General features: G+C 58.6%; 2 protein-coding genes across 2 annotated transcripts; one reads left to right on the forward strand and one right to left on the reverse strand.

Moving 5' to 3' along the window:
- Nucleotides 1-4727: 4727 nt before the first annotated feature.
- C1QTNF8 (C1q and TNF related 8) lies at nt 4728-6299 on the forward strand. Its single transcript, XM_036278547.1, has 2 exons — nt 4728-4941; nt 5749-6299. Exons 1-2 carry the CDS (start codon nt 4728-4730, stop codon nt 6297-6299), a joined length of 765 nt encoding a protein of 254 aa, XP_036134440.1.
- Nucleotides 6300-17856: 11557 nt separating this feature from the next.
- Nucleotides 17857-18954, reverse strand: SSTR5 (somatostatin receptor 5). The gene has a single exon (XM_036280718.1). It carries the CDS (start codon nt 18952-18954, stop codon nt 17857-17859), a length of 1098 nt encoding a protein of 365 aa, XP_036136611.1.
- Nucleotides 18955-19283: the final 329 nt, after the last annotated feature.

Consider the following 19283-nt stretch of genomic DNA (forward strand, 5'->3'; position numbering starts at 1 on the left):
CCAGGATGGCACCGTGGTAGAGCAGCCCTTGTCCTTGGCCAGACTTGGGCAGGGACCTGTCCCCCACCCCTCAATAAAGAGCATGTTTGCTTTCTACTCGTAGCACGGGGCTCAGAGTGGAGCCTTTGAACAGTCAGTTCCTCATGCCCAGGGTGCCCCCAGTTACCAGCCGTGGAGAGGGGTCGGCCAAGGATGGGAGAGGCCCCACCTCATCCCACAAGCTGACCCTGGGAGGCCAGGCCCCTCGCCAGCTCCCAGCCACAGCTGAGGCACAGACGGCTTCTCTGCCCTCCTGGGATGCTTCAGAGTAAGGGTCACCTCTCATCCCACGGAAGCCATACCACCCATCACAGCCTCTGGTCACCGCAACAATAACTTGCTCTTTTTCTTCCACGGGCCCCGGATGCTGTCATGGTGAGGCCAACTGGCTTCCCTCGTATGGGAGGTGAACCTGGGGCAGAGGTGTCAGCACACACTGTTAGTCTGGGTCTCCCCTGAGGGGCCTGGCCCTGGGGGCTTTGGGCGTCCATGAAGCGCCTCCACACCCCTGGAGGGTGCCAGGCCAGGCCAGTGACCGGGAAAACCCATAGGACTTCCCCTGCCACCCCCACCTGGCACAGGGCAGGCACCTGGAGAGCCGGACCCTGAACTGGGGGGTGGGGAAATTGAGGTTGTGGGGGGCCTCCGTGCCCAGACACCTTGGTCACCCTTGGGTGACTAGTCTCCTTGTCCAGCTAGTGAGTAGGTGGGTGTGTGGGTGCGAGGAGACCGCAGCGCTCCTGCTGCCCGCCTGGCCGCACGCCATCCTGCACACTGTCCACTGCTCTGGGCAGCACTGCAGTCCCCAGGAAGGGCCAGGTACCGTGTGGAGGGGCGGGTGGCAGGGAGGCTGCCCTTGTGCACCCACATTGACCCCTACCGCCTGGCTGCTCATAGACAGGACTGTCAAGGACACTTCCATTAAGAGGCGGGAGATCATTCCCACTGTGCAAACTCCTGCCACTCGGACCACGCTCTGGAGCGGAAGCATGGCTCCAGGCCGCACTTCGAATTCCCTGAGGTTCTCCGTGGGGCTGGAGGTGGGGATAGACAGCTATGTCCACCCCAGGCTGTCCAGTTGCCTCCAGCAGGGATTCAGCCCTTGCAAACCCTCTGTGGACAACTGACCTCGTGGGGCCACAATACTTAGCCACCCTTCTGTTGTCACGGAGATGCTGGGCAGCGTGTGCAGGCGATGGCTATTTCTGTCCAGGAGCCTGGTCGTCCTGCACCCGCTGAGTCACCCTTGGTGCCTGCTGACTACCTCTGCTTGGAGCCTGCCTGTCTGCCTGCAGCGGCAGACACCCCCCAACAGGTCCCGCCCCCCACATGCAGGGCACATTTAACTCACTGTCCCCTCCCCCAAGGGGACTCAGAGTGAACGCCCATCACTTATTGGAGGGCTGCTCTGCCTGGGGAGCTGGCAGCAGGAGGCACGAGAAGGGACTGCAGCTCTGCAGCGTGGTAAAGCCGCTGGCATCCCTGACTGGCTGTGCCCCACCCACGTCCATCTAGCACAGGGTCCATCTCGCCACTTCTGAGCCCACTGGTGCCCATTTACAGGTGGGAAACCAAGGCTCAGATGCAGGAAGCAGCAGAGCTCTGGCATCTGCCTTTCTCTGGGAGCCTCGGAGGCAATAGTTGGTGAGCAGAGAAGAGCCCCCTGCTGCCCTGGGCCCATCGACTCCAGAGGGACACGGGGATGAGAGGCAGGGGCCGGGGCCGCTCATGGCCCTGAGTGCCGCCTGCTTGGCTCCTTCGATCAGAGCCAAGCCGCAAGGCACTGGGGCTGCAGGAGCCGCGGGGCAGTGGGTCATCGCCCAGGGCCTCGGCTCTTCACACCCTCTCTGTGCTACCCTCCAGGTGAAGACAGCTGTCCCCAGAGGGAGTAGCGGGGCCTGCTGCAGTGAGCTGTCATCTCCTTGGGGTGGGACCAGTCTTCCAGCCAGCTCCAGCTGGTGCGGTCCCTGCCCACAGCCCTCACCAGCCACATTCACCCTTATCCTGGCACAAGAAGTCCCCACAGATGGGGCCACCTCAGCCTCCTGCTCTCCTCTCCTCCTTGCCCCGCCCTGGCCATCAGCGAGGAGGGCTGGGATGGGCAAGCTGGGGACTGAGTTGGACCTGTGGCTGTGCCTGGAACAGCAGAAATTGGTGAGCCAGCCTGGGCTGCCCACAGCTGGCCTGTTTCCCAGGCCACGGCTGGTGCCTCCCCCACAGGTGGCCTCGCTTGGTGTGTGGGGGCTGCACTTCCTAGGACTTGAGTATCCCCATGTCCAGAGACCAAGGCACAGGGTTCTGTCCCTGAGCTCTGCTCAGCCGTCCAGACCCAAAGCAGGCACGAGGCCAGGCCCTGGTATGGGCTCAGCTTTAGGTTCACGGGGGCGCAGCCCCTGCCTGTCACAGCCTGGGAGGCTGCGAGTCATTCCCACCAGCGGGCATCACAGGGACACAACCCTTATCCACTGAAAGGCTAGAGAGGTGCCCACTGCCCCTGTCGCTCTGCTGGCACCTTGACCTGGAACGGCACCGGGGAGGCTCGGGCAGACACCACGGGCCTGGCCAGACGCTGCTCTCCTGGGCTCCATCCACCAGCTCCAGCCCTCACTTCCCAGCCAAGACAGAAGGTTGTCACCATTACCAGATGGGCCCTGGTCTGCCCCACCCCACCTTGGCCCCCAGCCCTCTGTCCAGTCTCCTCCCAGCTGCAGCTCTGGCCTCCCCAACTCTCCCCTAGGTCACAGCACCCAGATGGAGGAGGCAGCCAGCCCACAGCACCGTCCCCCAACCTGCCAGTCCTAGAGGCCCCAGGCCCCCAGACCCACACCAGGGCCCGGGGAGGGCGGCAGGACCCGGAGCCCCTGTGTCGAGGCTACACAGACCCTTGCAGGTAGCCAGCCGGTGGAGGGCAGAGCAGTGGCAGGCGGCAGGGCCCCGCGACCCCCCTGCAGAGCGCTCTGAAGCTGGCCCCTCGCCTGTTGGTCTTGGATGGCCCAGGGGAAGCTGTGGGCGCCTGGGCGGGCATGAAAGGGCCCTTTCACAGGCTGCTGGGGCAGTGAGCTGGAGACAGCCAGACAGGCAGCAGCACCCGACTGTGACATGGTAACAGAGAGCGTGGGGTGGGTGGGGGTATTCACAGACACCCTGAACGGGCTGGGCTTCCAGGGGTCTTTGCTCCCCGCTAGATCCCAGCAGGAAGGAGGCTCCAGCGCAGCTGTCCTCTGGGCAGGCCAGGCGGCTAGGATGCCCAGGGCTCTGACGGCCAGAGAGACGAGGCGGGGGCTCCAGCGGCGCGGGCCTGCCTCTGGGTTGGGATCCCTGGAGACACCCACTCCTGTCAGATTCCTCCGTGGAAGAATCCAGGAGCGTCATGCAGGGTCCAGTGAGGCTGGGAGGACTGGTCAGGGTCTCCTGGGCTCCAGGGGGAGGGGGGAAGCGGGTGGAAAGAAGGGGTCCTATCTACCAGGGAAGCTAGGCCTAAAAGTGGGCCTCAGACCCACGCTGCAAGAGGGACCGCATGCCAGATTGCAGTTCAGAGGGCTCCCTGGAGGAAGTGCCTGGGTCTTTGCTCAGTAGGTCGGGCTACAGGGGAGTGAGGGTCCTTTCCGCACATGCCTGCCTTCCCGGAGCCTCCCAGAGGTAGCCCCTGGGGAGATCAGGACAGGCAGGGCCCACTTGATGGGGGAACTGAGGCCCAGGTGCAGGGGGCTCACCCAGGGGCCCCAGCAGCTGCTGGTTGAACTGGGAAGTGGTGCTCCACCTGGCACGGATAGGCCTGGCGTCAGTCAGGATGCCCTGGGGGAGGGTGTGATGAGGCAGGAGGCCCAGGACCGGCAGGTGTTGGAGACCATCTTCTCCACTGCTGGTTGGGTAGCCTCCCGAGTAGCCCTCCCTCTCTCCCCTGGAACTTAGGACAGGGTGCTGCTCTCTGCCCAGCCAGGCTGCGGGCGGAAACTGCCTGGCATAGGCCCCACCAAACGGGAACCCCGGCCCAGCCTCAAGGGTGGGGGCACGGCCCTTGCGTGAAGCTTCCCTTCCCCAAGGGCTCTGCCCACGCAGGACGGGGGCGCTGTGGAAGGCCGATTCCGAGCCCCACCACCACGTGCAGTTCCCGCTGCATCTGCCCTGTGCAGGGTCCCCAGCCATGGGGGCTTTGGGGACCAGGACTCCCTGAGTCCAGGCAGTTAGGGTGCCCGCCACAGCCCAGAGTTAAGGCCCTGGGTGGTGTGGAAGTCCACAGGGGAGCAGCCCCTGAGAAGGAGCCTGAAAACCAGCTCAGACTGAGGGGATTGCCTGGGCCACTTTGCTGGGGCTCTGGAAGGGCAGGTGTGAGTTGTCCCCTGTGCAGGCTCTCAGATTGGTGGTGGCCCTGGTGGTGCTGTGTTGAGGAGGATTCTGAGGCCACATCCAGGCCTGGGTGAAAGAGTGTGGGGATCCATTAGTGATGTCTGTCACGGTGGGGCTTAGAATCTGAGAAGAGCATGCCAGGTCTGTCTGGTGCAGGATGGGGCTCTGGCCCTGCCCACTGTGGCACCTCGAGGACCCCCAACTGTGTACCCTAGACAGGTGCCATCTGCTGGTTCCCCAGACAAGGGGGCAACAGCCAACTGCTGTGGGGTCTGGGGGCTCAGTGGGGCATCTCCTTCTCAGACCCCTCCCTCCCTCCCCTCTCCTAGGCTCTGGCCCAGATGGCAACCCCTGCCCTCCTGCTCCTCCTGCTCCTCCTCGTGCTGCCCGCAGGGGCCTGGCCCAGCCTGGGGCTGCCCCAGCAGCCGTGTGTGCGCTGCTGCCGCCCGGCCTGGTCCCCAACGGCCCCTGGCTCATACCCCCCTGAGAGTGAAGGGGAGATGTGGGGACAGCTGCCCTACGTGCGGCCCATCATTGACATCTCAATCCTCAAAGGTGAGTGTCACGGTGAGGTGGCCCCACCCTGGCCCCTGCCCCCACAGGGACACCCACACCGAGAGGCTAGGAAAGAAGGGGCAGGAGAGCAGACCAAGCTCCGAGGCCTGACTCAGCAGAGTGGTTCTGGGAAGGCCCCGGGGCCCCGGGGACACAATGAGCAGTGGCTCTTTGCTTCCGAAATCCTTGCAAAGGCTGTCAGCCGCCAGCCTCCCGCTCAAGCAAGAAGCAAGGTGGCCTGGAGAGGGGGCTGTGAACAGAGGGGCACCTGAGGGTCCCTTCAATTTGCTCATCCACCCTGCATTGGCCCCCCCAGGCCCAGCACCCATGGGGGGGGAGGACTAGGTCTCCCTTGGGAGAAGGCATTGCTCATCCACCCTGCATTGGCCCCCCAGGCCCAGCACCCATGGGGGGGAGGAGGACTAGGTCTCCCTTGGGAGAAGGCATGAGAGGTTGAGCTCAGGAGGGCATCACCCTGGGGCTGGACAGCAAGCCACAAGAAAGTTGGGCTTGGGTACCAACCCTCCAGTCCAATTCAGACCCTTCCCTTGGCAGCTGCCTGGACCTCCGTCATTCCCACTGTCCCACCGTAGTTCCCACTGTCCCACCTCCCCACTTGATAATCTGTACAGGCCCCAGAATAGCCACAAGTTTGGGGTGTGGCTTCTCATTGCCCTGGGTGAGGGGTGGGTTAGCACCCATCTTATAGATGAACAGACTGAGGTTCAGGAAAGTCATTCACAAGACCACGTGGCCAGCAAATGGATCCCAAGCTTTGACCAGAGGCTTTTGCTCTCTCCCCTGCAGGTGAGAAGGGTGAGATAGGGGTCAGAGGTCACCCTGGAAGCCGCGGAAAGGAGGGCCCACCAGGCTCCCTGGGCCTCCGGGGCCAGAAGGGCCAGAAGGGGCAGGTGGGGCCGCCGGGCACCCCGTGCCAGCGTGCCTACGCGGCCTTCTCAGTGGGCCGGCGTGCAGGGCTGCACAGCACAGGTGCTTTCCAGGTTGTCACCTTTGACACGGAGCTGGTGAACCTGGATGGCGCCTTCAGCCTGGTGTCCGGCCACTTCCTCTGCGCTGTGCCTGGTGTGTACTTCCTGAGCCTCACCGTGCACACCTGGAATTACAAGGAGACCTACCTGCACATCATGCGCAACCAGCAGGCCGCCGCTGTGCTGTACGCGCAGCCCAGCGAGCGCAGCGTCATGCAGACCCAGAGCCTGCTGCTGCCGCTCGCCGCGAGGGATGCCGTCTGGGTGCGCATGTTCCAGCGCGACCGAGACAACGCCATCTACGGTGAGCATGGGGACCTCTACATCACCTTCAGCGGTCACCTGGTCAAGCCTGCCACCGAGCTCTAGCTGCCTCAGAGAGGTCCACATGCCACCACCAGCCTTGGGTGGCACTCACTCCCCAGACACCAGAGCCTGCACTCGCCCTCACAGATGCCAGTGGCCTTTGAGCGATGACTGTAGTGACTGAACAACTGCAGACCCTGAGCTGAGGGGTGTGGCAGGAGCAAGACACTCGGGGGCCTGGCGTGGTTGGGATGGGTACAGATCAAGTGTTCACACTAAAAAATTCGGGATGGAGACCGTGGGCGTGGCTTGCGGCAGGTGGGTGGGGCATCTCTACACGCTATGGAGTTTGCCTTCTGGTCACGCGATAGTTTGCTTATAAAGGGCTGTGCCAGCACCACTGCCTTGGAGACATTTGCAAAGTACCTACTGGGTGCCGGGCTGGACGCTGGGGAGTCCAGGGGTCAAATGCGGACGTTAGCCCCTCGGAGCTGATTCTAGCAGGAAACGTGCTAAATTTCATGGTGTTAGAGGGCAGCAAATGGGGGGGGGGAGCAAGAGTCATGCCCCCATGTGAACACGCAGTCCAGCTCTGGTGGGCTGATTTTCGGGGGCTCCCAGCATCCGTTCGTTTGTCTGGAATGAGCTGATGATGGAGGAAGACCATACCTCGGTGTGTCCCAGAGCCTGTGGGGGCCGGGGAAGCCCCACACCTCACACGCAGAGGTGGCTGAGGCTGGGCCCTGGCGGTGTACAGGTCACACCCCACTCCCACAGGCAAGGGTGTAGGTGGAGCACGGCTATGCTCACTCCACAGGGGCCCCCATCTGCCCGGCAGTTTGGAGCCATCAGGCTGCCCCACCCTAAAGTCCCCTCTGAGTGTTTCTTTCCTGCCACATGTCCCCTGGCCACTCCGAACCTTCTGCTCAGCCCCTCTGACCCTTTCACTGCGGCCTCCTCTGCGGGGCCTCTCCTGGCCTCTCCTCCTGTGGCTGCTCCCTCCTGAGCAAGGATTCTGGGACAGTGAGGCCTTCGGGGCTCTGGCAGCGTCTGGAATCACCAGCGCCTGGTGAGCTGGCTGAGGTCCTGAGCTATGGGGAGGTGGCTGGAGTTGCAGGCTGGCAGGCCGAACAGGAGGTGCCGGAGCCCTCACAGAAGGAGGATCCAGAGACCACCAGCTGGGGTGCAGGAGGTGGAAGGGGGTGGCTGCTGGGAGCTCCAGGTCCCTCTCTCTCAAGGATGCACCGGGCCTGGGGCCTTGGATGCTGGGCAGGCACAGGACTCCCGCAGTCCTCGTCCACCTTTGGGGCCCAGGGCCCACAGAGGGCTGAACCTAGCTGGTCCTTCACCCTTCCCACCAGGACCCAGCTCATCATGAGATGAGCCCCATATCTATCTGGCCCTGGAGCTGGGGACCCTTTGCAAGACAATGATCCTCTGATGGGGAGGGGGAGGCAAGAAGAGGGTGGAGCTCGCTCATCCATTTTACAAACAGTCACCTCCTGTCCCTGCTCTTGGGGAGGGGACAGAGCGGAAACACAGTGGCCCTCCCCTGCCACCACAGAGCTCACAGGAACATCAACCCTTGAGCTGAGGTTGATCCAGGATCCTCCCCACCCACTGGTGGGCAGAGAGCCGAGGGAGGGAACATGGTCACAAAGGACAGGTGGAGAAATGGAGGCTGGCAGGGGTCTGCAGACCGCCAAGTGTGTGGTGCTGGGAGCTGGCACTCCACAAGCTGAACTATCCCCCCTTACTGCGTCCTGGACAGAGGATGAGTGGGAGGAGGGGCCCCCTTTGCTGGCCATGCAAGGCCTGTCTAAAAGTGGAGGGCTCTCTGCCAGCTGCCTTCCTGAAGCAGGGTCTGCAGCCTCCTGAGCATTGGGTGCAGCTCAGCACACCACAGCCTGCCCCGCAGGTGGGCACTTGTGCAGACTCATGACCTGGCCCCTGAGGGCTGGGAGGGCCTGACCCAGGGGCTCCCATCGCAGGTCATCACTGGGTGAGGAGGGTAGGGGCTCCTGGGGTCCCAGGTATGAAACCCTCATGCCCCACATTCAGGCCCCACAGCTCCACAGGAAGCAGACCTGGGTGGGGCTATGTCTCCAAACCTCCAGTGCCAACCAGATCGCACGCTGGGTCCTGGGTTCAAACAAAACAGGAGCCTGCCTTGAAAAAGCCACAGATAAGGAGGTCAGGACAGACCAGTGTCTGTGCCGAGACCCAGCACCTCAGGGGGTTCAAAGGGGACCCCTGACCTGGGAACCCCAAGGCTGGACCAGGTTCCACCATAGTACATGGCAGGCAAATGCAAAACCGGGGGTGGAGGGGCTTCTTTAGCCAAGGACGAGGGGCAGAACAGCATGGGCTTCTGAAGCCATGGTCCTGCTAGAGACAGGAAGGGCTGAGTTGGACCGAGCTTCAGGCTGAACTTTGGCCCTTTGGCCTGGGTCCTTTTATGGCTGGAACAGCCTAAACGCCCAGGGTGCTTGGCAACCTGTGGGCGGCGCATCAGGAGCGAGGGCTGATGGGGGACAGGGTGGCAGAGAAGGTTCTTCTGTAGAGATAAAGGAGCATGAACAGGAGTGGGGTAGTCTGCAGGGGATTGGAAGGACCTCGGCCTCCCTCAGTCCTCCTAGACCCTGGACTCCCTCCCGCCCTGACCAGGAACCCCAGACCCCCTGTGTGTTGTGGGCCAGCCTGGCCAGGAGGGGCCAGGAGGGAAGTCCTGGTCTGCCAGCTCCAAACAAGGCCCTGCTCTTTCCAGCCAGCCTGCTGCCGAGGGCTCTGCGGCGGGGTCCAGAGTGCAGGGCTGGGAGGGGCTGCTGCCCTGGGCAGGGGAAGTCCGCAGGCCTGGCAGCCACTCTACCTCCTTCCAACCTTGTGGCGTGAATCCAGCTGTTAGAGCAGCCTGGACAGGTAGGCACTGGGGCGTCGGGGCCAAACTTCGAGGGACAGGCCCTGCTCCCAGCTGCTGACTCAGGAGGGCAGAGTGGGTCAGGGCAAGAAGGGTACCTGACAACCTCCAAGTGCCAAAGCCACCAGGTCCTCAGAGAATCAGGGCCAGCATGGAGACAGGCCCTGAGCGCAGCCAAGACCCCACTGTGAGCCTCAGTACATGCCAGGAAACGTCCCAGAGGACACTGCTCGGGACTCCAGGACGAGAAGGCAGTGCGGGCTCCACCCACACACCCTCCAGGTGTATTTACTAAAAACTGACAAACAACAAGGAAATAAAAGACTGAGAACTGGGGGTGGGGGGCAAGACGAGACAAAATTACCATCTCTGCAAAGTGATAAAGGCACCCTTGGCAAGAGGGCAGACACAGAAATCGATGAGGCCTGCTGTTGCCCTGATCACTTAGAAGATAGAGGAATTGACCCCAATCAGCATAGCAAGTGGAAGTCCCGTGCACGACTCCGCTGCCGTCTGGACGTGCATGCGCCATGAGAAGACAGCTGGGAAAACACTTGAATTCAGGGACAGCCTTGCAACCTTCTTCTCTACTGCCTGGGAGCCAATTTATTTGTATGAGGTTTATTCATTTAGTGGAAGTCCAATAAAACATCATTTTTAAAATTTAGGTGAAATTCTTATAACATGAATTTTACTATTTTCAAGAACAATTTAATGACATTTTGCACTTTCACAATGTGGTACGACTACCTCTATCTATGTCTGGAATATTCTATTTTCCTTTTCTTTTTCTTTCTTTTTTTTTTAACTCCTCTTTATTTTTAAATGTGTTACAGATGTTCCCCCACTTATTTCCCCATTGACCCCCTCCTCCCCAATCCCACCGTCTCCTGCCTTCCCCACACTATTGTCGGTGTCCATTGGTTATTATATGCATAGAAGTTGTTTGGTTTATCTCATCTCGCCCTCCCTCCCCCCTTCCCTTTGAGGTTCATCAGTCTAACAACCAATTTGTACTTCTTAATTCCTTCATCTTTTTCACCCAGCCCCCAGCCCCCATCCATCTGGCAAGCAACAAAAAGTTCTCTGTATCTATGAGTCTGTTTCTGTTCTGCTTGCTCATTTTGTTTGTAGATTTAATTGTTGATAGATATGTATTAATTGCCATTTTATTGTTCATATTTTTGTTCTCCTTCAAGAAGACCCTTCAACATTTCATATAATAACGGTTTGGTGATGATGAACTCCTTTAGCTTTTTCTTGTCTGGGAAACTCTTGATATGTCCATCGATTCTAAATGATAGCTTTGTAGAATAGAGTAATCTTAGTTGTAGGTCATTGCTTTTCATCACCTTGAATAAATATCTCTTGCCACTCCCTTCAGGCCTGCAAAGTTTCTTTTGAGAAATCAGCTGACAGTCTTATGGGAGCTCCTTTGTAGATAATGAATTGCTTTTCTCTTGCTGTTTTTAAGATTCTCTCTTTGTATTTAATCTTTGGCATTTTGATGATGATGTGTCTTGGTGTAGACCTCCTTGGGTTCATCTTATTTGGGACTCTCTGTGCTTCCTGGACTTGTACGTCTGTTTCCTTCATCAAGTTAGGGAAGTTTTCTGTCATTATTGTTTCAAATAGGTTTTCAATTTCTTGTTCTCTCTCTTCTCTTTCTGGCACCCCTAGGATGTGAAGTGGTCCCAGAGGCTCCTTACACTATCCTCATTTTTGGGGGATTCTTTTTTCTGTTTTGATTGGGAGTTTTTTGCTTCCTTATATTCCAAATCAATGGGGTGTGTCTTGGCTTTACCTACCCTACTATTGATTCCCTGTAAATTATTCTTTATTTCAGTTAGTGCATCCTTCATTTCTGACTGGTCCTGTTTGATGTTGTTGATGTTCTCACTAAGTTCCTTGAAGGTCTCACCAAGTTCCATGAGCAACCTTATAACCTGTGTTTTGAACTCTGCATCTGATTGATCGCTTATCTCCATTTTATTTAATTCTTTTCCTGGAGTTTTGTTTTTTCTTTCATTTGGGACATATTTCTTTGTGCCCTCATTTTGGCTGTTTCTATGTATTAGGTAGAGTTGCTATGTCTCCCATGCTTCCTAGGATGGCCTGTTGTAGTAGGTGTCCTGTAGGTTACCCGGTTGGGCCCTCGAGGTGTACCCCTAGTGTGGACTGTGCACTCTTCTGTTGTAATAGAGTCTTGATTGCTGTTGGCACATCAATGGGAGGGATTTACTCAGGCTGATCAGCTGCAAGGACTGGCTGTGCCCACTGACCACTGGTCTCTGACTACTTTGGAGGATCAGCCGTGTAGGGGCCACCACATGGAGCAAGACTTACTTCTTCAGAGCTCTGGTATCCACTGAGTCCACTCATTGAGTGTGTCACTTGTGGAGGTGGTTGGGTGGTGGTGTTTCGATGTGGTCCGAAGCTGTCCACTGGGTGTGCTGGTTCTGGGACAAGTGTTGTGGCACGAGAGAACTCAGAGGCCACCAGAGCCAAATTAAAGCCAAATAGAGAGCAAAGCTGGCCAGTGACTGATCCCGAGTTCTCAGAGACCAGCCCTGGGGCCTCCAAATGTTGTGGCACCACAGAGTCAAAGAAAGACCACTAGAGAATTAAAGTCCAAATAAGAGCCGTTTATTAGCCGGCCGGCGTCTGATTCTGAACACCCCGTGACAGAGTCTTCGGATTCAGCCCCGATAGGCTTTATTATACCCTACAGCAAATAGGGTCTTCTTGATATAATGCCCAGGGCTACAACAGTGCTGTATAGAACTAGTTTGCCTTGCAGATAACAGGAACACCCAGGTATTTCAGGTATTTCAAGGTACATTGGGTCACACTTAGCCCTGAGCTGCACAAACACAATGCAAGCCTAATTCCTTGAGATTGTGGGGAAGGTCGAGTCTCTGACTCAAGACCTCCAGGCTCCGTGGACTCTATCAGACATGTAGCCAGCTCCCAACAATTTATTGGTTCAGGGAGTATTCCAATTTACTGAGGTTATTTTGACTAAACAATTTCAGCTAGAGGGCACACAGTGACTTTCCCAATCATCAATTATGGAGCAGCACAATAATTTACCAATCATCAATTATGGGGTTATAAACATGCCAGCACACAAGGTCATCCACTGCCTGTGTTCTATCTGGGGCTGCCCAGCATAAGCTACAAAGTGATCTGCAGATGGCTGCTTCTTGTGCTGGGCTTGGAGGTGCCCAGGAAAAGCCAAGTTGTGAACCAAGGCTGGCTGCTTCTAGTGCCAGGCCTGGGGACACTTAATGAGAGGCATGGGGCTTGTTGAGACCAGATGCTGCTTGTTTGAGAGATTTTAGGAAACTCTGAAGCAGGAGCCAAAACAGGTCAATCCAATGGTAAAGCCTTTGGAAACAGCTTGGGTGGGCCCAAAAGTTGGGTGGGGCGGGGCCTCAGGGAGTCACCAGGGCGGGGCTACCAGTGTGAGCCAGGTTGCTGGAGTCCCAGATATGGCGACTGTCTGCCGCCCCAGGGAAGGGCTCAACAAAGGAACAAAGGCCTCCGCCAGCACGTCTGTCCTCTCCAGCCCTCGACCCGATACCAAACAACTCAGTTCTTCCCCGTATGTCTCTGGTGCCTTTCAAGCTGCCTCCCCCACGCTGGAGCTCAGAGGGAGTGAGTCGGAGTAAGTCCGTGCGCGGGCCCTTTAAGAGGAGCGGCCTGGGGCTCCTGCAGCTGCAGCCTCCCTCAGCCTCAGTTCCTGCTGGTTTTACAGCCAGAAGTTATGGGGATTTCACTTCCTGGCACGGAACCCTGAGCGGGGCGCCTGGTGTGGGATGGGGACCCTCACTCCTCAGGGAGGACCTTCACAGCCAAGGTGTCCCTCCTGATTTTTAACCACCACAGGTGGGTGTGGGAACAGCCCATTCGAAACTGCCCCTCCTACCAGTGTCGATGTGGTTGCTTCTTTAATTTCGTAGTTATAGGACTTCCATTCAGCTCGATTTCAGGTGGTTCTGAATGATGGTTGTGTTGTAGTTTAGTTGTAATTTTGATGTGGTTGTGGGAGGAGGTGATACGCGTTTACCTACACCGCCATCTTGACTAGAAGTCCTATGTCTGGAATATTCTGATCCCCACAGAAACCTGGGACCCCATTAGCAGTCACTCCATAACTTCTCCCCTAGCCCTGCCTGTGTATGCAAATGTACAGAAAGAGATCCCCTGAGAAAGGGCCCCTCCCCCAACACTGCCTGTGTATGCAAATGTACAGAAAGAGATCCCCTGAGAAAGGGCCCCTCCCCCAGCCCTGCCTGTGTATGCAAATGTACAGAAAGAGATCCTCTGAGAAAGGGCCCCTCCCCCAGCACTACCTGTGTATGCAAATGTGCAGGAAGGGATCCCCTGAGAAAGGGCCCCTCCCCCAGCACTACCTGTGTATGCAAATGTGCAGGAAGGGATCCCCTGAGAAAGGGCCCCTCCCCCAGCACTACCTGTGTATGCAAATATGCAGGAAGAGATCCCCTGAGAAAGGGCCCCTCCCCCAGCACTACCTGTGTATGCAAATATGCAGGAAGAAATCCCCTGAGAAAGGGCCCCTTCCCCAGCACTGCCTGTGTATGCAAATATGCAGGAAGAGATCCCCTGAGAAAGGGCCCCTCCCCCAAGGCAGGGATTGGGAGAGAGGTTTGCTCAGGTGGAGCCCCTGCCCCACCAAATTTGGGACCCACCCAGGTGCCCAAATGGTGCCCTCAGACCTCCATCAGTGAAAATCTGGCAAATGCATAGCTGCCATCTCAACCCCAGATACAAAGCCTAAAGGAGGAGCTGAAGGTGGGCCTGGCACAGGGAGGGCCAGGGAGGGGCACCACCCTCAGGCTCCTGGGCAGTCCAGGACCTTCAAGGTAAGGCTCCCATCTGGGCAGAACCCCCATCATTTGATGCCACTCAGTTATTCATTCAACAAATACTCTTCAGAGCTGTGGTGGCTGGACCAGCCCTCAGGAGCCAGCATGGCATCAGCCAATCTGTATAGGGCAGGATGGTGCCCTTGGCCTTGATGGAGGGGAGATGGCAGAGTTGGGCTTGGGAAGGCCCCCTTGACCCCCAGCAGCCAGGGTGGAGGAGGGGTGGTGGGTCATGGATGCAGCTGCCTCTCCAGGTCCATCTCCATCTCCATCTAGCCCTGAGATCCATGCTCTGCAGGAGCCCTGGTAAGTGGCCAGTGAAGATCCTGTTTTCAGTATCATTCAGTCACTCTGGCACCCCTAAAGGACATTACAGATCTCTGTGACCCCTGGTTCCTGTGCTAAGTCCTTCCTGATGTCTCCCCTTTCTCTGCTTGTTGTCCTGCCCCAGGACACCTGAGGGGTGGGCATTCCTAACCCCTCCTCAGGACCCCACACAGGGCACCCCCACATAGCTCCTGATAATGGGAGTGGGGCTGGGAGCGCAGCCTCGATCAGCCCCAGAGCAGATCAACCTTGGTTTCCTTCCTTGTGGGGACACAGCACCTGCTCTGCCTGTGCGGCCATGCTACAATTACACCACACTCCCACCCTGTGCCCAGCCCTGCCAGGCAAACAGACCCCTCCTGCCCCTACGCCCCATGCCAGAGACAGCCTCATCCTGCCCCCGGGGGCCGGATTTCCTGAGCAAGGTCATTGTGGAAGTCACTGGAGCCCATTGGCCAATAAAACCCATCGATGCAGAGAGAGAGCCCATAAAACAGGTCACCCTCATCAGAGGGTATGTGCTGTATGCCACCCCCACTCCACTCAGGGCTGGGACCAGGGCCTGCAAGCAGTACAGTTGCTCTGTGGCCTTCACAGTTGTCCCCAGCCTGTGCTGGGTGTGGGAGGGCAGCAGGCAGGCCAGGCTGCATCCTCAGGCCCACCGTGCCAGGTCCACTGGCCCCCCGGGCTCATGCTTCAAGGATACTCCTGCTCTGCCCCTGACAGGCCCTGGGAGAGGGTCTTCATCCCTCCCACTCAGTAGCCCACTCTCATCCCGGAGTCAGGGACTGCCCATACTTGCCAAGCCTCTTCTCAGCTTCTGCCCAGAGTCCCCTGGAGCATGCCAGACTCCTCCACCCATTGGGTCCATCAGGCCCAGGCACACACGCACACACACGCACACACACACACATGTGTGTGCACACACGCACACACACATGCGCGCGTACACATGCACAGCTGTGTAGGCACACAGGCACACAGTCACACCCCTCTGAGGCAGGAACAGATCAGGGGCTGCTAGCATCTGTCCACTGCACAAGGGTGCTCTCAGCTGGCATGGCCCTCGGGAGGGAGCTGGCGCAACTGGATCAATTGGGAGAAATTGATTTGGGCAAGATTTCCGAGCCATCTGCTCACTCCCAAAGCCATTCTGAGGGCGTGCACTTTGCATTCAGATCCAAGGGTAGCCTGATCGTAGGGGTGGGGGTGGGGGGCAGCAGATTGGATGGGCCTCAGTTTCTTTCAGGGCACCCACCCCTCCCCAGGATGCTGGTCCCTAGGGTGGGTGAGGGTGAGCTTGGTCCCAGTGACTCTAATCCCAGGCTCTGTGTGCCCCACGTGGAAGAGCCGTCCCAGCTCCTTGGAACTGAGCCCAGGAGTGATGGAGACTCAGCCTGGGTTCCTCAAGGCAGACAGGTCCCCACATGCCCAAGGACAGGAGCCCCAAACAAACCACCCACTACCCACACCCACCAACCACTGAAGAAGCTGACCCCTCCCCATCCCATCCTTTGAGGCCAAATCCAGATCCTGCCCCTCCCAGGAAGTGAGAGGGGCTGCCCCGTCTAGTGCCCAGGCAAATGCTCACCAATTCTCTTAGCCCTATTGTTCCCCCTTCCACTCTGTGATCATCTAGGAACCCACTGGTCACTCTTCTGGGTGTTTCCCCCCCAACCCTGTCTCCTCCTAGCCACGAGCTCCGATTTGCGCCGGCTTCTTGGCTCCAGGGACAATATTTGTTTTGGGAAAGAGTCAAACATTTATTCTCTAATTTATTCAGGAGAGTGGTTGTCAAACACTAGTGCCCTCATCACACCACTGTTTCCAGGGCTTGATCTGTCTGGGGTCGGTGGGGTCAGTGGTGAGGCCCAGGCGGTGCAGACTGGCCTTTCCCCTGCCCAGCACGGCCCCTCCTGCTCCCTGTGCCCTCCTGAGGTTGGGGTCCTGCTCTGGGCTGGCAGAGGAAGTTCAAGTGAGGTGGCATTGCTCAGGGCCGTCCCAGGCAGGGGGTCTGCGGGTTGAGTCCGTCCCTGCATCCTGGTCCTTTTCCTTCCAGCGTTGGAGAAAGGCCAGTGGCACCCAGGACCCCAGCAAGGTTCGGCAGTCATCTTCTCTGGGACTCAGTGGTGGGCCTGAGGTGGTGGGAATTGCTGGTATTTCTGGAGGGCAGGCGAGACCACTCCAGTGGGGGGGCGGGGAGCTCGGACTTCCTCAGGGGCTTAGCATTCGCATCTGCCCACACAGCCTTTTAAGCCTGCTGCTATTTGCACTTAGAGGCCGCTCCCTACATGGCGGTCTGGATATTTCTCCTCTTCTGCTTTCTTCCCCTCCCTCCTGAGCCCAAAGCCCTTGCTGAAAGCAGAAGAAATAGCTGTGGGTTCTCATGTCCTCACTGGCCCCCTCCCCAGGACAGACCCTCCCAGTGACCTAGGCCCCCTGCATTGAGCCTCTCTGGACACCTGTGCCCCCCCCACACACAAACCCAGAAACCTGGGGGTGACTGTTCACTCCCAACCTCAGCTCCTCGCTTTCCCTCTGCACTGCTGCCTTCCCCACCCGCTCCCACCCGGAACCCAGGTCCAGGCCTCGCTGCCCCACTAGGGGGCTGTGGCAGCAGGAAGGGCGATGCACGGCAGGGGGTGGGCCGGTGGCTGGAGTCTCCTCTGGCATCCGTCACCCTTTCTCACGGCCCTAGGGGCCTTTGCAGCCCCTGTTCTTCACACCTGCCATGTCCAAAGTCAACAAGCTCCCCGGTGCCGGGAGCCAGGAGACAGGCCAGAAACCAGCACATTTGGAGTCTTTCATTTCACAGTGTAGCACTTGAAGCTGACCGGGGTCTGGGGCTGACCTGAGTAGGGGCACATGTAACAAGAGGGTGGAGGCAGGGTGGGCGGTCACCAGCTCACACTAATGGCCATGGGAGGCTGACACAGGCTGGGACAGGACCGGGGGGTCAAGAAGCCCTGACCATTGCCTGGGACCCCTGGGTCTCTCCCACCGACACCCTAAGACCCTGTAGCCCGGGCCTGCGCAACAAGAACAGACAGAGGGCCCTGGCTGGTTTGGCTCAGTGGTTAGAGCATTGGCCCGTGGACCAAAGAGTCAGGGGTTTGATTCTGGTCAAGGGCACGTACCTCAGTTATAGTTCAGTCCCCAGTCCAGGTTGGGGTCATGCAGGAGGCAGCCAATCAATGTGTCCCTCTCACATCATGGTTCTCTCTCTCTCCCTCCCACTCTATCTGAAGATAAATGGGAAAATGTCCTCAGGTGAGGATTAAAAACAAAAATAACAGACAGGGAAGTGGCAGCTCATCATTGCTAGACCACCCACAGACTCGCCCAGGTAGTTGCCCTCACACGGCAGAGAGTATTCAGGCTGCTGGGGAGCACCTCAGCAGGTCCCCAACTCTCAGGGAAGGGCTTGGCCCAGCGGGAGATCCAGACCAGGTGGGCAGGGCTGCTGGGTGCCGCCAAAGCTCCCTCACAACCTGCTGGTCTGCATGAGCCCGTTGGCCTCTGGGCTGCGCGAGGCCAGCGTGGCCTCCTGTAGCCGGCTGTTCTTGTCTGGCCGTGGCTCCGTGGCGTCCCCGTCCTCAGTACCATAGCCATTTCGGAAGCACAGAACCTTCCGGAAGCTCTGGCGGAAGTTGTCAGAGAGGAAGCCATAGAGCACAGGGTTGGCACAGCTGTTGGCGTAGGACAGGATGACCACGAAGAAGTAGGCGCCCGCGGCAGTGGGCTCCTCAGGCAGGACGATGGCCAGGTTGACGATGTTGATGATGAAGAAGGGCAGCCAGCAGCCCACGAACACCAGCACCACGACCACCACCATGCGCGTCACCTTGCGCTCCGAGCGCCGCCCCGTGGAGCCCACGCGCACGCCTGATGCCTTCACCTTCACCACGATGAGCAGGTAGCACAGGCAGATGACCAGCAGTGGCCCGAAGAAGCCCAGAACGGATGTGTAGATGATGAAGACGGCGCCCCACAGGCCCACGGGCTCTGGCCAGCTGAGATTGCAGGTGTCCCAGCCCTCCTGGATGTCCGCAAAGACCACCAGTGGCAGGGACATGAGCAGTGAGAAGGCCCAGACTGCAGCGCTGGCCAACTTGGCCACCCGTGGGCGGCGCCACCGCGTGGAGCGGATGGGGTGGACGACGGCCAGGTAGCGGTCCACGCTCATGACAGTCAGGCAGAAGATGCTGGTGAACTGGTTGATGCCATCCAGCGTCATAACCAGGCGGCACAGCACAGGGCCAAAGGGCCAGTAGGAGATGGCGTTCTGCGTGGCCAGGAAGGGCAGCCCCAGCATGAGGAGTACGTCGGCCACCGCCAGGTTGAGGATGTAGATGTTGGTGACAGTCTTCATCTTGCTGTGGCGCAGCACCACGTAGATGACCAGTGTGTTGCCGCCCAGCCCCGCCGCGCACACCAGCAGGTAGAGCACCGGCACCACCACTGCTCGGGCCCCTGGAGAGGGCGCCGGCCCTGCCATCGTCCCGTTCGCGCTGCCTCCGCTGGTGGCCGCCGCCGAGGCATTCCAGCTGGCTGGTCTGGAGATGGGGAACAGAGGCTCCATCGCCACCAAGGGCAGGGGACTGTCGTCTCTGCATGAGAAGAGGGAAGGATGCGAGCGATTAATCGGACAGCCAGGCACTTCCCCCCTCCTCCGGCCCCGCCCACCCCAGGAGGAGCAGGATTACCCCACGTCTAGGGTAAACACGATTACTCATGTTCAACTTGGCTGGGAATCACATTAAGCAAATTGTTTGGAAAACAAGCCCAGGGAGGAAGGAGCAGGGGGCCAGCTGCTATGAGCTGAGACATTGACATGCTGTCTGTTGATACTGCTGTGGCCTGCAGAGACCTGCCCATCCTGTATCCTCCACTTCCCGGGACAGTCCCTCC

This window comes from Molossus molossus, unplaced genomic scaffold, assembly GCF_014108415.1.
Source record: "Molossus molossus isolate mMolMol1 unplaced genomic scaffold, mMolMol1.p scaffold_m16_p_3, whole genome shotgun sequence".
NCBI lineage: Eukaryota > Metazoa > Chordata > Mammalia > Chiroptera > Molossidae > Molossus > Molossus molossus.

Coding starts and splice junctions, on each gene's coding strand:
- SSTR5 (XM_036280718.1), bottom strand. CDS start 18,954: ATGGAGCCTCTGTTCCCCATCTCCAGACCAGCCAGCTGGAATGCCTCG.
- C1QTNF8 (XM_036278547.1), top strand. CDS start 4,728: ATGGCAACCCCTGCCCTCCTGCTCCTCCTGCTCCTCCTCGTGCTGCCC. Junction 4,942..5,748: donor TGACATCTCAATCCTCAAAG/GTGAGTGTCACG, acceptor TCTCCCCTGCAG/GTGAGAAGGGTGAGATAGGG.